At 43.2% G+C, this 17,650-nt stretch overlaps 1 protein-coding gene across 1 annotated transcript; it reads left to right on the top strand.

Annotated features, from left to right (window-relative positions):
- Nucleotides 1-6,470: 6,470 nt before the first annotated feature.
- Nucleotides 6,471-17,567, top strand: LOC116332084 (protein FAM171B). Its single transcript, XM_039607570.1, has 8 exons — nucleotides 6,471-6,811; nucleotides 7,469-7,702; nucleotides 8,722-8,814; nucleotides 9,792-9,950; nucleotides 10,557-10,727; nucleotides 10,818-10,934; nucleotides 11,021-11,144; nucleotides 12,078-17,567. Exons 1-8 carry the CDS (start codon nucleotides 6,619-6,621, stop codon nucleotides 13,396-13,398), a joined length of 2,412 nt encoding a protein of 803 aa, XP_039463504.1. The 5' UTR covers nucleotides 6,471-6,618; the 3' UTR covers nucleotides 13,399-17,567.
- Nucleotides 17,568-17,650: the final 83 nt, after the last annotated feature.

Here is a 17,650-nt window from a genome sequence, read left to right as displayed (position 1 = left end):
ACGAAATCCAGTTTTTTTTGTTATATATATATATACATATATATAACAAAAAAAAAAGCCACCTCTTTCCTATTGGTGGAAAAATGTACCCTGTCAACAAATTTTTTTTTAAAAAAATGGCAAAATGTGGGATTTGGTTGTTTAGGAAGAGGGGAAAGTTTTGAGAGTGACGGCAGCGAGACCGAGCAAGCGAATTGGAGAGAAAGGTAGAGCGAGCGAGAGTTGAGATATGAGAGATTTGTGATGTTTAGTGTGTTGTGTAGTCGTTGTTTTGTGTGTTAGTGAGGGTACTAATGCCTGTCACAAAGGCAGACTGCAATGTAAACACTGTCCAGGTGGAAAACAGGAGCAGTGATACACCTCCTGCTGTCAGGCCTGCAGGGTTTATACCTGTGGTGTTCTCCTCTGTCTTGTGGCGGGCAAAATTTTTTTACTGACACAAATAATTTGTGGGGCATCTTATTGTGACACCTGATTGTTTTCTCATTTTAGTTTTTGTAGTATTGTTGAACCAGCAGTAAAAACTGAAGGTGGCAATTTTATTTTTCAGAAACCAATCATGTTTCTCTTCTGCTAGATGTTAACTCACTGCGTAACCTGCAGTTTCTATCTGCACTTGACTGACCTGTGTGTTCAAGGTTTGTCATAATTTGGTTTGCACTGTTTACAGTCATGGCCTTTTCATTACGTAAGGTGTACCTAATGAAAAGGTTTGTGCAAATATCTAACCAGCCAGTCACATGGCAGTAACTCAAAGCATTTAGGCATGCAGACATGATCAATACGACCTGCTGAAGTTCAGATATATCATCGGACTGGAGAAGAAAGTTGAGTTTTAGTGACTTTGAATGTGACATGGTTGTTGGTCTGTGTGAAGATCTGCTGGATCTGCTGTCTCTAGAGTTTACAGAGACTGGTCTGAAAAAGAGAAAATGTCCAGTGAGCAGCAGATCCCTGTTGATGTCAGATGTCAGTTGATGGCAGAGTTTGCTGCTTTATAAGAAAGCCCTCCGCAAAGCCAGAACATCTTACTATTCGTCACTGATTGAAGAAAATAAGAACAACCCCAGGTTTCTCTTCAGCACTGTAGCCAGGCTGACAAAAAGTCAGAGCTCTACTGAGCCAACAATCCCTTTAACGTTAACTAGTAATGACTTCATGAACTTCTTCACAAATAAAATTTTTATCATTAGAGAAAAAATTACCAATAATCATCCCACAGATGTAATATTATCTACAGCTACTTTTAGTACCATCAATGTTAAGTTAGACTCTTTTCTCCAATTGATCTTTCTGAGTTAACTTCAATAATTAATTCCTCCAAACCATCAACGTGTCTTTTAGACCCCATTCCTACAAAACTGCTCAAAGAAGTCCTGCCATTAATTAATTCTTCGATCTTAAATATGATCAACCTATCTCTAATAATCGGCTATGTACCACAGGCCTTCAAGGTGGCTGTAGTTAAACCTTTACTTAAAAAGCCATCTCTAGACCCAGCTGTCTTAGCTAATTATAGGCCAATCTCCAACCTTCCTTTCATATCAAAAATCCTTGAAAGAGTAGTTGTCAAACAGCTAACAGATCATCTGCAGAGGAATGGCTTATTTGAAGAGTTTCAGTCAGGTTTCAGAGCTCATCACAGCACAGAAACAGCTTTAGTGAAGGTTACAAATGATCTTCTTATGGCCTCTGACAGTGGACTCATCTCTGTGCTTGTCCTGCTAGACCTCAGTGCTGCATTCGATACTGTTGACCATAATATCCTATTAGAGCGATTAGAACATGCTGTAGGTATTACAGGTACTGCACTGCAGTGGTTTGTATCATATCTATCTAATAGACTCCAATTTGTACATGTAAATGGAGAGTCCTCTTCAGACACTAAGGTCAATTATGGAGTTCCACAGGGTTCAGTGCTAGGACCAATTCTATTTACATTATACATGCTTCCCTAGGCAACATCATTAGAAGACATAGCATACATTTTCACTGCTATGCAGATGACACGCAGCTCTATCTATCCATGAAGCCAGGTAACACACACCAATTAGTTAAACTGCAGGAATGTCTTAAAGACATAAAGACCTGGATGGCCGCTAACTTTCTGCTTCTTAATTCAGATAAAACTGAGGTTATTGTACTCGGCCCTGAAAATCTTAGAAATATGGTATCTAAGCAGATTCTTACTCTGGATGGCATTACCTTGGCCTCCAGTAACACTGTGAGAAACCTTGAGTCATTTTGACCAGGACATGTCCTTCAACGCACATATTAAACAAATATGTAAGACTGCTTTCTTCCATTTGCGCAACATCTCTAAAATTAGAAATATCCTGTCTCAGAGTGATGCTGAAAAACTAGTTCATGCATTTATTACTTCCAGGCTGGACTACTGTAATTCACTATTATCAGGATGTCCTAAAACTCGCTGAAAAGCCTTCAGTTAATCCAAAATGCTGCAGCAAGAGTACTGACAGGGACTAGAAGAGAGAGCATATTTCTCCTGTTTTGGCTTCCTTCATTGGCTTCCTGTTAAATCCAGAATTGAATTCAAAATCCTGCTCCTCACATACAAGGTCTTAAATAATTAGGCCCCATCTTATCTTAATGACCTTGTAGTACCATATCACCCTATTAGAGCACTTCGCTCTTGCACTGCAGGCCTACTTGTTGTTCCTAGAGTATTTAAAAGTAGAATGGGAGGCAGAGCCTTCAGTTTTCAGGCCCCTCTTCTGTGGAACCAACTTCCAGTTTGGATTCGGAGACAGACACTATCTCTACTTTCAAGATTAGGCTTAAAACTTTCCTTTTGCTAAAGCATATAGTTAGGGCTGGACCAGGTGACCCTGAATCCTCCCTTAGTTATGCTGCAATAGACGTAGGCTGCCGGGATTCCCATGATGCATTGAGTTTTTCCTTCCAGTCACCTTTCTCACTCACTATGTGCTAATAGACCTCTCTGCATCGAATCATATCTGTTATTAATCTCTGTCTCTCTTCCACAGCATGTCTTTCATCCTGTTTTCCTTCTTTCACCCCAACCGGTCGCAGCAGATGGCCGCCCCTCCCTGAGCCTGGTTCTGCCGGAGGTTTCTTCCTGTTAAAGGGAGTTTTTCCTTCCCACTGTCGCCAAAGTGCTTGCTCATAGGGGTCATATGATTGTTGGGTTTTTCTCTGTATTTATTATTGTGCGATCTACTGTACAATATAAAGCGCCTTGAGGCGACTTTTGTTGTGATTTGGCGCTATATAAATAAAATTGAATTGAATTGAATTGAATAGATAATGGCCAGACTGCTTCAAGCTGCTGGTGGTGGTGTAATGGTCTAGGGGACATTTTCTTTGGGCCCCTTAGTACCAACTGAGCATCATTTAAACACACACACAGTAGAAGGTGTACCTAATAAAATGACCAGAGAGAGTATGTCCATTACAGCTTGTAGAATTATCATTACCTAATCAGACTTTGGGTCAGCAGCGATAGGCTCCACTCAGTTTCACTGTTGATGTCACTATTTGCATATAAAGCCTGAAGTTTTGTAAATGATCATGTATATGCAGAGTTGTAGTTCCTGATAATAACCACTAGAGGGCAGTTATGCTGTAACAGGGCTGCAGTGTGATCAACAGAAGTCACCAGAACAATTACTTAAATACTTCTCTGTATTTTGATGTGATTTAAAATGATCACCTGTGTTTACTGACATTTTTTTTCAAAGAAATACACTAAACCCAATCCATAAAGATCCTGAAACACTTCAGCGCTGACTATAAACCTCAAAGGAGAGCATTAAAAAAGCGCCCAATGTCCCAGGTTTTTAGAAGGTTCGGGTTTTCTCAAAGATTCAGAGAGTCTAAAACTTTGAAAGAAAATAAAATTTAAGGTATGACAGCAAAAGAACTCTTAACCTCTGGGTTTATTTAAAAGTCTCACTTTGGATGGAAGGATCTAACAAGTTTAGAATTTTTGAGGTGTCTCCTACATTTTCGAAACCCATCAGTCTGAGGAAAAGTCTGACAAGCTTTCAGAGAGAGCTTCTCATCAGATTTCTGAGGCTGATGCCATGGAGTAATGAATCAAGACCACTGCAGTGCAGGGTGATATTGACAGTGGGTTCAATCCTATAAGAATTTTTATAATCTTACACCCAGTTGAAGGACTTACCAACACTAAGGAACACAGCAAAGAACCAAATGCTCAAGACCTAAACTGAAAATAGACTGTTAGTCTGGAATTTTAACTGAATGACCCATGAAAGTCTTAAATGAAACATTCTAAGAAAATAAAGCCTGGACTGGTGAACAGTTGGTCGGTAGGTTGACTTTCAAAGATCAAATTCCATCGTTCAGACTGAAGAGCTTTAGGAAAATGATTTTTAAACTCCTTGTGAAACAGCTCTGGTGACTTGAGCCAGTCTCAACTCCTCAACCTGCTCAGCTCAAGCTCTTACGAGGCTCAGTGGTTCATTATGAAACAACTAAAGTAAATGGTAACTGTGTGGTCAGATTCACTTGGCTTGTAAAAGTCTGCTTTGAACCATGGAGGTTGTGGAATTGGTTCTTCTGACATGGTTAGATTTTTAAAGGTCAGTGCCCAAAAGTGAAGATCAACAAGACCACAGTGAGAAGTGTCTTGGTGGTAACTTTCTGATTTGGAGTCAAGAACATGGTGGTACAGCCCTTTGGTAGATAAAATGCTTAAGCATCTGCTGGAAAGGGGCTCAGTTGTAGGTCCAACCCTTTGGTGGATCACTGAATTTTGAAGTTCAATTAAAAAAATAAGAGAAAAGAGCCCAGAGAGAAGCTTTGAAATCCAGAAACATGCCTCAGGATAGACACTGGCTTGAAGCTCAAAAGATCTGGTTTCACTTCTAGAGACGGAAACTGCGGAGAGATTTTTCTTGATGGTGGGTTTGGGCTTTCAAAACAGGTCCTTTCAGTTTATATTTGATTTCTTTAAAACTTAAAAACAGGTTTTGTTGTATGATGTAGTAAAGATTGTGTATCTGTGTCTCTGTTGAAAGAGTGTGGGTTCAGTCTATCCATTTAACGTCCACAGCATCCTAAAACAGACACACCAACATCTGAATTAAAAACAGGCTACAGCCTTTTATTTATTTTAAAAGCAAAAAAACAAACAAACAAACAAAAAAAACAAACCCAAATAAAACGAGAGAAATACAGAAATTATTGAACTGTTGATCATATTTCAAGAAAGTCATGGAAATCCATCACCCAGGTGTTAACAGGTTCAGATTTTCACTTATATTTGAATTCTTAAAACATTCAACTTTTGATTTCATCAGCCCTCATTTCTTTATATTTTGCTTTCAAGGAGTTAAACTTTCTAGTCAGTTTTCAAAGTGCTCTTGAGCAGCAGTTCTCCAGCTTTCTGAAGATCTTTTACTGTGTTTATTTGTGCATTTGCTGCTTTTTCACTCATTTTCAGATGGTTGTTTTTGTTATGCCACTTATCACTCAAGCATAAAAAGGCTCCTAAGTCATGGGATGAGCCAGTGTTGTTTCTACACATCTTCAGGCACCTTTTAAGCAGCCTGTAACAAAAACACATAATTTGTTCCAATTTCTTTGAATCTATGAAAAATCCAAAAAAGGACACAGTTTGACATAAAATAGTATTTTTTGCACCGACAAAGTGATTCCCAAAGAGCTGTTAGCGGAAGAGTTGGCTTAAAATATTTGAGGAAACTGAACAAACTGAACAAGTGTCAGGCCTAAAAAAAAACTATCTACAGCAGATGAACAGTATGTGAAAGTCTCTCATGCCTGAGAGATTCATCTGGACCTTCAGCTGATCATCTATTGTTCCTCATCAGAAATGGTCTCAGTGTCTGTCAACAAGGCATTCTTAAGGAAGAGAAACGGAGAGAAAAGACTGAGGTATGAAAATGATGAAAATCATCTAAAGGCAGAAACACCCAAAGAAGAGCTTTGAATGTCCTTCAAGAAGCCTGGAGAACTATTCCTGCAGACTACTTAAAGACATGACAAGAAAGCTGCCTAAAGGAGTTTGCCTTATTTACGTATTTATGTATGTTTGAAAACGTGATTTACTGAAAGATGTACATAGCAAAGTATAAAGAATTCCCTGTATGATCCGAAGTGTTGAGTCCCCACTTTACCGACAGAGGGCCGCGCAGACCCCGATGATGTAACAGCATGTTGGGTCTCATCAGAGATGACGCAGAGAGAGGAGCGCTCACTCTGACACTTTTCCCGCGGTCAGCAGAGACTCTTGTCAAACAGTAACATCCATGAAACGTTAAAAAAACAGCGGCAGTGCTTCTGCTCCGGGTGTGTTTACTGATACACACCCTCATTTCGTTTAATCTCGATTACCGCACGCATTCCTCTAACAGAGTGAGACATCGCCGTTTATATAGACGATCTTCGGCCCCACACGCCCAGCCTCAGCACCAGCGCATCTCCTCTCCGCGGGGTGCCTCCTCCTTCTTTCGGCACCAGCATCACAGGAACCCTGACAGACACACAGACGGAGGGAGGGAGGGACGAGGCCTCGGTGATCGCGCTCCCCGCTCCAGAGTTCGGTTCCTCGCGGTCCGTTATGTCTTTGAGCCTGCTCCCCGTCTCGCTATGCCTGAACGACACCCACCGCCGCTGCTCCTCTTCCTGCCGTCGCTGCTGCTGATCTCCTGCCTGAATGGGGCGGCGAGGGCAGCAGCGGCACTGGAGGAGGGCGGCGGCCTCACGGCCGGGGCCGGAGACCCGTCCGGCACCGACACCGCTGCCTCGGGCCGAGCGGCCACCCTCTCGGCTCTATCAGCAGGTAAACATAAACAAAGAGGAAGGGGGTGTTTGCTGGAGGATGGAGCGGGGTGGAGGATGGAGGAGGGGGCTGTCATTGTTACTGAAAATGGAAATCAGCTGCAGAGGAAACAGTGGGGCATGACTGATGGTGCAGGTGCGTTAATAAAGGGGGCTTTCTGCAATAAATTAGGAAATCAGAAGCGCACTGATACACTGCTGGACTGGAATCAGACAGTCCAGTGTAATAGGATTAATAGGAGGAATATGGAGGTGTGGAGGATTAAGCTTTTATCTTTTTGGCCTGAGCAGGTGATGTCTTAATGGGAGACAGGGAGGGAGGGGAGTGTGGTAATCCTGTGCTGCTCTGCTGATACAGTAAGTAAAGCCTGTGTTTACATCCTGTCCCTAGTGAACACACAAAGGACAACTGAGGCTGTGTGTGTGTTTGTCAATAACAGCACATTGTTTATCTGGAAGCTCGTATTTAAAAGTCAGACTGCGTCTCCTCTGTGCTGTCGCTCGGTTCCTGGATGTATTTTTCCACCCTCCCCACGCAGAAGTGCTCGCCTCATCACTTTTTCATGGCGAGAGAAAGGTTACAGAGCACGCAGGAGGGACACGTGCATCCCAGATCTCCTCTTTTTCCTCTTGTAATCCTCTGGCATCTTCTTTGCAGAGCCTCAGTTTGCCCTGAAGGTCCTGGTGAGAGATCTGGTGACCCGCCAGCCCCTGTCGGGGGCTTCAGTGGACGTCTACGTCAACCACACCTTGAGGAGTTCTGCCCAGACCGGGGAGATCGGGGAGGTTCTGCTCTGGGTGGCGTACAGCCCAGGCCTCGGTCTGACCCTGCTGGGCAGCATGGAAGGCTATGTGCCCAGCCTGCTCCCCTGGAGCACCAATAAGAGACCAAGTGAGTGACCAGCAGAGGTGGGCAGATTGATACTAATATCCATAGTATCAATACAATTACTGATATCAGTACTGGATCAATATTTTGTTTCTATCCTCAAAGTTCAGTATGTAGCCCACTGAATTTTATTAAATAATTTCAATTTTCAATTACCAAGTAAATACAGGGCAGATATTACAAATACCAATATTGGTATTGGCCAGTACCAATACTGGTATATCGGTACTGGTATTGGTGAGTATTGTTATTGGTCTAAAGTGCTTTAGAGACAGAATTCAGAAAGTGGGCTCAATGCCAACCTAAAAATGACCAAACCAGTAAGTAATTTTTTAAAAGGTGACGTAAAAAACCCCAAAACAAGACTGTAGAGCTTACAGTATTGCCAGCACAGTTCCCACACACTCAGACACACACACACTCGCCTGCATTATTCATTGTCATTATAGATTAATGAAGTGTCAGCGACAACGCACAACTTGTCTCTGAGGTTTGTCCACGATGAGGCGATTTATGTTCCCAGTCGAGTGTAACTGAGCGTGGCGTCCTGTGCTCGCCTCATCGATCGCTCGTGGAATCGAGGTGTCTGCCTCAGGCCAGCATGAGACCTACGCTTGTCTCAGCAAAGTGTCTTTGTCCTGCCAGAGCAGGGGGGTGGTGGGGATGTTTTTATTCTGCTGGCCTTAGTGTGGAGAAGGGGCAAGGGAGCAGGTGGTGATTCAAAGGGAAGTGGGGAGCAGGTGTTATGGAGGAGAAAATGCAGGAAGGGTGGGGGGAACAGTTGAAACCCGCTCTGCTCTGCATTAGCAGAGACGCCTCCCTTTTGTGCTGCTGAGCCAGACAGCTGAACTCTGCTGTGCTCCAATGTTAGGACGCCCTCTGCTGTTGGATTTGTAGCTCTACAAGCTACCAAACCAACAAACAAACACATCAGCAGATGTAATAGGTCATGAAAACCTGACAGATCGTTGTTGTTCTGTACTTGTGTTTGGCTCCTGATCTTTCTCTTTGTCCTCTGGCAGTTTTCTCCTCTGTCACGTTGCTGTTGCTCCCTCACAGTCAGGGGAACATCTGGCTGTTTGAAGACTCTGTGCTCATCACCGGGAAGGTACCTGGTGAGTTCCTTCACACACGCACACACTGTGTTTAGGCTTTTAGTATTCAGTTTACACTGCTTTAAGTAGGCTATTGAGTGTGTTTGACAGTGTAAAGTGGACACACCTGGCAGAGACACTGAGACGAAACCAGAGGTGTCTAAACATGTGGCTTCAGAGGCTGGAATCGGTCTGCCCAGAGGTACGATTCAGTCCTCTGGATAGTTTGCAAACACTGTGCTGCTGTTCCTGGTTTGGTGCATCAGCCTTACTGCACAGGAGTAAAAATATATCCAGAGTAAACCGTCCCTCTAATGTACTCATTTCTAAGTTTGTCCCCCTTGGTGACTCCCAGTGTCCCGTCTGTTTGTCAGTGCCACTGTGTCCAAACCATTAACCATCTTGTAAACTTTCCCTTCCATTCCCTCTCTAAAATGAATGTAGTGAAGCTGCTTAAGGCTCACTCCTGCAGGTATCACTGCTGTCAAACTTCAGCAAAGACAAATTCCACATTTCAGACTGCAGAAAACTAAACAAACTGCTTTTCTGCACACAGGCTGCTCTTAGTTTAGTCAGTTTTTAATGTACTTGTGCTATCACTGTGTACAGCAGCCCAGTGGATGGATGGCAGTGGCCCCTTTTCTTTACATTGAAAAGACTTTCATTAGTAATTTAAAGTGAACATACTGACTGTAAGATCAACTACCCAGTGAGGGTTCATTTTAGCTAGTTTGCTTCACAGTTAAATCGATAGATTGAAACAGCAGACCAAACTGAGCTGTATGTGGCTACTGAACTAAAATGAGTTCAACTAAAGTCACTTGTAAAGATTATTTGAGTCAAGAGAAGATTCAATTACACCTTTAAAGGAGGAGCTGTTGTGGAAGTGGTTTGCAAAGCTGCTTGCAGATGTGTAACAACTGTGCAGAAGGCTGAATCGACTTAAAAGGCACACGTGCCCAAATTCCTATTGATAACCTGCCGTTTTGTTTTCACAGACAGCTCATCACAGCCGATGGTGAAGTTCCCAAAGAACATTCTCACAATCCCAGATAAGACCAACATGTCTTCGGTGATGGCGTACCTGACTGTACCACATCCTCACCTGGCGAAGGACTGCACCAACTGCACTCCGGGCTTCATCAGCAACAAATCAGGTAAAGAAAAACATTTCCTCATCAGATGTTTTAAACATCACAGTGACATTTGGTCCAGTTAAAGAGGTACAGAATGAAAAAGGTCAATCATGCCTTTAAAAAATGATGTTCCACGTCCCAGAAACCAGTGCTGAAGGGTCCACACACCCAGCTCACACTCCTTGTCGGTGGTGGGTTAGGGTGGCTGAGGTTTTGAGCCACCCTCCATCTACGTCCCAACCTTTACCTCTGGTCATGAAATCTAGGTAAAGAATGAAAAGGTAAGGTTGTGAATACAAGGGGCTGAGGTAAGCTTCCTCTGTAGGGTGGTTCGGCTCAGCCTCAGGGATAGGGTGAGGAACTTTAGGTGGTATGGGTATCTGGTTAGGATGCTTCTCGGGTGCCTGTCTTTGGAGGTTTTCCAGGAAAACCCAACTGGAAGGAGATCCTGGAGTAGACCCAGAACCTGCTGGAGAGATTATATATCTCGTCTGGCCTGGGAATGTTTCAGCATTCCCCAGGAGGAACTGGAAAGTGTGACTTTGGAGATGGATGGATGGCTTTTTTATTGAGGTACCCAAACAATATGCTTTACCATTTACATTCCTGGCATGGACTGTGATGCAGTTTTCAGAAGTATTGATCTGAAAGCCGTGGCAGCCATCAGCGTCCTGCTGTACTCCAGCGGCGAGGAGCTACAGGTTCGAGGACCCATCCAGATCAGTCTGCCGCTGGGCCACCACACACACCTCAGGGCCTCTGATACTGTGCCAGCCTGGGCCTTCAACCAGAAGACAGGTAGCAATGCAAATAGCAGCAGAGCAGCTGAATTACAAGACAAAGACCTAAAGAAATTTCCTCTCATGCTATTTTCTTTGCTGTTTGAAGGTGGCTGGGAGAATCATGGCCTGGGAATAGTTAAAACGGTTGGAAACGAGCTGGTTTGGACTTACACTGCTTCCCATCTGGGCTACTGGATCGCCGCCCCTCTGCCTTCATCAAGAGGTAGACACCTCATTGACCTTCATTAACACATGTGAATGCTATTTTTGTTTAGACCTGTTTCACATCTTATACATTTATCCTTTTAGATTATCTGGGACATGCAAACTCTTTGGATTTCCTATCTTACCATACCTACCTGTTGGTAGGAATACTGGGTGGAACTCTGGCCATAGTGATCGGATTTCTGTCCTTGCTCCTGTGCCACTGTGGGTAAGAAACCCTTCTAGAAATGTTTTCAATTGACAGTATATGCAACGCTGATCAACAAGAGGAAGATTAAAAAGGTGTGATCTAAGAGTGCATCCATAGCTTCAAGATCGTCTTCTAATGCATCTCTAAAGAAATCTTCTTAGCAGTTCTTATTCTTCAGATTTGCCTGCGACTTTGCATACACAAAATTCCTCACAACAATCTCAGAAAATGATAAAGCCATACAGAAAATAATTACTTTAAGTTATTTCTGCTATGGGTTGTGCTTAGATTTTCACAGGACTTTAACAGTATAAGTAAATTTCTCTTTGGCCTAACTGGTTACAATGTCACTTTAAATTAGGGCTCAAACAATATGGCTCAATATGGCAGTTTTCAGTAATCAAGGAAACAATTAACAGTTGTTTGGAACAGATATAAATTTGCGATATAAACTAAAGAAAAATTTTGGGCTCAAAATTTCTAATTAAAACAGAACTTTGTTAGCTTCTGACACCTTACATACAGGGAAGGCTAGGCTAAAGCTGCGAGCTGTAACCTTAGCTTAGCGTTCCCTGTATATCGCTGCAAAAGATTGCTGGATTATTTGGGCATTTTTAGTGAAAATGGTAAACTATGCATGCTTTTTTCAGTAAAGTAGATCAGAAGACTGTGCAGCTGCAGCACTAGGAGAAATGATTGCCATGCTTGTTGCTACTTCACCATATCAGTTATCTTAACTCTGCAGCATAGCACTGTCTCAGTTAGCTGCCACAGTTATGCTAACTCTCAAGAGCTGCTTAGCAAGTAAATGTGCTACTCTGTCCTCGGCTTTGATAGGCTGTTAGTAATGAAATAGTGAAACAGTTTCTACTTTAAAGGTTCTTTGAGTGAGTCTGAAAAGCCTGTAGACCAAAGCTTGTCCCGGTTAACATTTGCTTCTCCCATGTACAGAGGTTCTTATCGTGAGCCCAGAAGGAGGAGAGCGCGTTTTTCCAAATTGACGGTTGTAAAGAAAGACCAAACCACCTCCACCCACATGGAAGAGGGCTTGTTGTTCCGATCAGGCGACAACAGCCTCGCCACCTGCAGCGTCCAGTGCGAACCGTCATCTACTCCAAGGCACAAAGCCAACTATAACATCTACGTGGAGGATCCAGGGACTCGTCCTGCGGCACCGCTTTATGAAAACATCACTCCAGATCGGTTGAAGGGTCCTCAGCCGTCACCTCACTACATCAACAGTGAAGAGGTGTCTCGACTAAGGGAGAAGTCGGAGCAGAACCGGGCCAACATCAACTGCGACAACTTCTTTCAGGATAAGCTGGTCCATATCTACAACCAGCCAGTGGCCATTATTCCCGCTCCCGAGCTCTTCAGTGCTCAGGAGCAGCAGCTACCGGGCTGCAAGTCCGCCACCTTCCCCCGCAACGGAAGTGAGTATGATGCTCACTCAGAGCCTGCAAGTAAAGACAGCTACACCCAGACACTACCCAAAGTTCCTCACCACCACTCACAAGGTGGGAGCAGCCCACAGCAGAGTAGCCAAGATGATCCCCAGCCTCTGGAGACGCCCCCTCAGGGGCAAGGCCCTAACAGTGTGTGGGGACGCTACAGTAACCTCCTTGAATCCTCCGTCTCTGTGCCTGGGACTCTTAATGAGGCAGCTGGCATGGAGGGCTTCAACACCGGGCACGGCGTGCCCAGTGAGTTGCAGGGGATTTCAGAGCGCACCTTGCTGGAGCTGACGCGTGGCAAGTCCTTGTCGTCTCACCCCAGAGCCTGGTTTGTCTCCTTAGACGGGAAGCCAGCAGCCCAGGTTCGCCACTCCATCATTGAGCTCCAGAGCCACCACCGCCCGCCGAGCAGCAACGACACCAGCCTGGACTCAGGGGTGGACATGAACGAGCCTCAGCAAAGCATCCGCGAGACGGAGCGTGACCGACCTTCTATCAGGGCTTCTTCCCTGCCGCACCACAGCCGAGGCGGGCGGTATGGTGAAGAGCAGGACCTGAGCAGCAGTGAGAGTGGCACCACTGCTACCTGCACACCAGAGGACCCGTCCCTGAGGAACATTTTAGATGGGAGCAGTGGGGCCATTCCAAATATTCCCGAAGAGCGTGATGGGATGGATACATCCAGCGCTCAGGAGGACAGTGAATCAAGAGGTACACCACCTCCACGGCGCCTGAGGAAGGTGAGGGAGAAGGGGAAGACGGAAAAGAGGAGCGCCAAGCACATCCGGGAGGGCAGACCTCTGACCAAGAGAAGCTAAAGCTTCTCAGGCTCATTTCCCTGCCCATCAGTGCTTCAGTTAAAATCCAAATTAAATGATTCATATGAGTTTGTGTTCACACAGGCATTGTTGTTGTTGAGTTCTGTGATTGTACAACTTTGCCAAAGAATGCATAAGCGAGCTCAAGAAATGAATCAGCATCCGTGTCACGTTATGTAGCTGCTGTTAAGACGAGTTTGTGCACCGTGTTCTCTCATTCTCCCAAATCTGACGATCACCAGCGAGATTCCTCACAGCAGATGTCCGTGTGAACACGATGTCCCACAGTATCCGGTTCTGGCATTATAGAGGGTGCCTTCTTACTGCCTGTAATCATTAAATAGGGTTACGCAAAGGTGGTGTGTGTCGATATTTAGTAAAAAAACAATCTGGTGAGTTTGCAGGATGGACACAGATACAGGTCAATGTGTAGTGCACTTATCCTCACCATAAATGCCTGCTGTATATTAAATAAGACCAAGAAGCTTTCCCAGTCCGGAGCACTCACATCTCGCTTTGTATCCTACTGCCTCATTCCAACATAATTGACGCTCTGGGATTTGTTAAATAAACTGAGTGTAAGTAACAGGAAAACGAGCTTCAGCTATTCAACTTTTGACTAACTCCAGAACCTTTGGATTGAAATTTTGATGTACATTGTAAAGCAAAGCAAAGCTGCCATTTTGAAGTTAATTTCTAAAGTTCAAGGTTTTTAGCCTACATCTGTTTTTGAATGCATGAAAATGAATGTTTTCACCGTGCGTATGAATATATTTGCATTTTACCGTTAACAGTAATTCATCATAGATTACTTAGAGACTGAATATTTTTCCATTTATTTCCATTTCCAGTTATCCACATTTATTGGTACGACAAAACGTGTCAAGGCTTGTTTAACGGGATTCGTAAGAGTCCAAAGAATTAGATTAACTGTTGGAAACAATCAGTGGTACAGTTGCTACTTTTCTTTGAGGGATACTGTTATAAATATGCTGTTGTCGAACAGTGGACAAATTGGACTTATTGTGCTACCTATTAGGTTTTAATTGGTCAGTGTATGTCTAAGTAACCTCTGCAAGGAAAAGTGCCAGCTTCAGTCTGCTTTAAATACTTGCTTTCAGACAGTTTTTTCTGCTGTTGGCTCTGGATGATGTCAGAGAGTGGGGCTGTCTTTGCCCCACCCACTTGTTGTTCAAACCCTCTGTTTGTTAGGGGAAGCCATTTAGAAGAAAAATAGTCTAAGATAGGCACTAATGGGGCTACTCTAGGGCTCGGTATAAGAAAAATAAGGAATATTTATTATTTTGATCCTTGAATAATGCAAAGCTACTCCAGTAGAGTCCAAGAATAACAACATGGAGATGGTAATGAGCATAGCAAGTCCTCTTTAACTGGAAGAACCTGTTGCTTGCTAATAAATTAGGATTTGATTTACTTTTTTCTTAATACCTGAACATCTTTTCGGGTACAGCGTTACCCTTTGAAACTAATTTCAGCATTGTGCAATTGGTGCCTTGGAGATCTGCTTTTAGCTGTACCTGTATGCCCAAATCTATTTATATATATACTCACACAGTAGGCATCAACATAGGTTTATATTTTCTAGAGGAGGGAAAAAAATCTGGGTTTGAATAACGCTTCAGTTTATAATAATGGTTCTCCTCTTTTGGTCCATTGGTCTTTGCTACACTGATATAGTGCAGCTCACAGAAGGCAATGCCATTGTAGCGGTCTGTGAGCTGGTTGGTCCGTTGGTAAACCATGTCAACAACTGTTGGTGGTTTACTGTTAGAATGTGTACACAGGCTCATTGTTTCCTGATACTGTCTCACAATTATTTCAATCACAATCACTTATTTTCCTCTCCGGTTCACCATGAGGCTGACATTTGGTTGGATGGATTGCCATGTATATTAATGTTCCTCTCAGGATGATTTGTAAGAACTTTGCTGACCCTTAAATTTCCACGCTGCATCATCTTAAAGTCAAAATCATAGACTGTATAAAAGATGGACGTAGCCACCAGAGCATCATCCATTGGCCTGTTAAGTGCTTCAGTGGATGAGTGTTTTCCCCTTTTGCTGCCTTGGTGTTTGAAACCAGCTGTGAGGTGTGGATTTGACTGACAAACTACTTGCTCAGTTTTAAGATTTTTAAAACGAACGACTATGGAACAACTATGATCTGAAACTGGCAACTGTGTCCGTAACTTGTCAACTAGGAACTGTGGGCGGTTTCCTATAAAGGTTTATACGACCCAAAGTCTTTTTGTAGTCAGAGGAGTCGCCCCCCGCTGGATACCAGAATGCACCTTTAAGACGCTCCTGCATTAGCTTGACTTTGTCCATCCTTTAAACAGTCCATGGTCAAATTTTCAACTGTTCAGTTCCTGCAAAACTAATAATAATGTCTGCTGTACTTTGTGGCTAACTAGCAAATGTGAGAAATATTAGCTGAAATAAGATGACTAAGGCCTCATTTACACAAGGCTGCTAGGGAAAAAAAATATTCTCCAACCAAAAGAAAACTACATTAAGCTCTCCCATTATTCACTAAGGGTTTCCACAGTGGGCAGTGCTGTATATTTGATTGGGCAGGATACCCTTCCTGATGCAACCCACAAGACCAGTGACCCCCTTGTAGCTGCCGTTCACTATGGAAAAATGTGTTTTCCCAGATTAGCAAAAGGTTGTTGGAGGTTACTGTTGCTAGGTGAAACTGGCTGTAACAAGATAGAGGGCTGATTTGGCGCAGAAGTCTCCACCTGGTTTGCAAACACTTCAAGTCCTGTCAACTACTCACGAAGCGATAGTAAAACTGTGAAGAATAGAGCACAGACTGCCTTTACAGTAAAAGTTTTGCTTTTTGAAATATGTTGTTTCAGCAGCTTTTACTTTGAACGCAAATGTTCTAGGTGGCGCCACACTTGTTCATGTTTCATTACCACTCATTGGTTGACTGGTGAGTGTTTGCAGACAAATTCCATGCAAACTGTGGACGACCGCAGTAATCTGCTAGTGGCCAAAGCAATTGCAACAAGGTTTTTGAGGCAGTACCCTGTTTTGCCAACTATTTTACACAACGACAGCCAGCAACCACTCACCAACCAGTCAGGGAATACACATTTTATAAGGGGTGTGCTGACTGGTCTGCGGCCCTACAAGGCAAACATATACTCGCTTAGCATGTTAAGCTTAATTATTGTGACCATATTAGCATGCTAGCATTAAGCTCAGAGGACAACTGGTAGCATAAATCTGAGTACTTAAGCTCTTAATATTTATACAAAGAAGTATTTTAGTGAAATATTGAACAAAAAGGCCAACCATACTCTTTTATGCCTTTCCTACTTGGCAGGACAAGGCAGGTTTATCCATGTTTCCAAGAAATCTTCAGTGGATAAATATGGGTACCCACTGAAGGTTGGGTAAAAACCCACTAAAAGTGGGTAAAAATATCCACAATAAAACATTTAAAACTGATGAACCATGATACAGTGTGAAAAACAATGGTTCAAATAGCAATATTTTCAAGTAAATTCACTTTTTAAAGAGAACAGTGCAGCAAAGCTTTTACCATAATTAGTCTTCCATCATTTTACGACTCTTTGGATTTCATTCTGTACATTCACGTGTGCTCTTTTGTATGTATATAGTAAAGATTTTATGTACGATGTGACAGTGATTTAAATCATTTGTGCTGTTTTTTTCTACCATCCAGAAGTGGAGATGTGCACCGGTTGAATGAAACAGATTTTGAGTGTTTCCCCCCCACAGGATTGTACAAAAAGCCTGAGCTTTGTAATTTAAATGTAGCAACAAACTGAGCACTTGATCATTCAGTACGCTTACAGCTGAAAATATTTTTCTCCTGCTTGTCATCAGCTTTAAAAAACATGGTACACCCCAGCCTCAGCGGCCACTCGAGGAGTCGTATGTGAACACGTTGTGCTGGTACTTCTTGACGAGCGCAACAACTCCGATCACTGCCACTTCCTGTTTTTGGACGTGATTTGTATTGATTTCCATGTATAGTGTTGCCCTCGTGTGTCTCACCATTGAATTGTCTGATTCTTCCCCAGTGGACACCTCTTGTGTTTTTACCTCTGTAATGATGGTAGTGCTGTTAGTCTTGCCTTTTTTGTGCACCAAATTAATAAACTTAGTTGATACCAGTGAGAGTGTGTGGCTTTTTAATTAATGCTGTGTTTAATTAACTAAAACACAACCTGAGTTTGATACTGTATGTCAGC

The sequence above is a fragment of the Oreochromis aureus genome, linkage group 23 (genome assembly GCF_013358895.1).
Source record: "Oreochromis aureus strain Israel breed Guangdong linkage group 23, ZZ_aureus, whole genome shotgun sequence".
Lineage (NCBI taxonomy): Eukaryota > Metazoa > Chordata > Actinopteri > Cichliformes > Cichlidae > Oreochromis > Oreochromis aureus.
The sequence above is the reverse complement of the archived record's forward strand: the minus strand, read 5'-3'. Positions and strand labels throughout refer to the sequence as shown.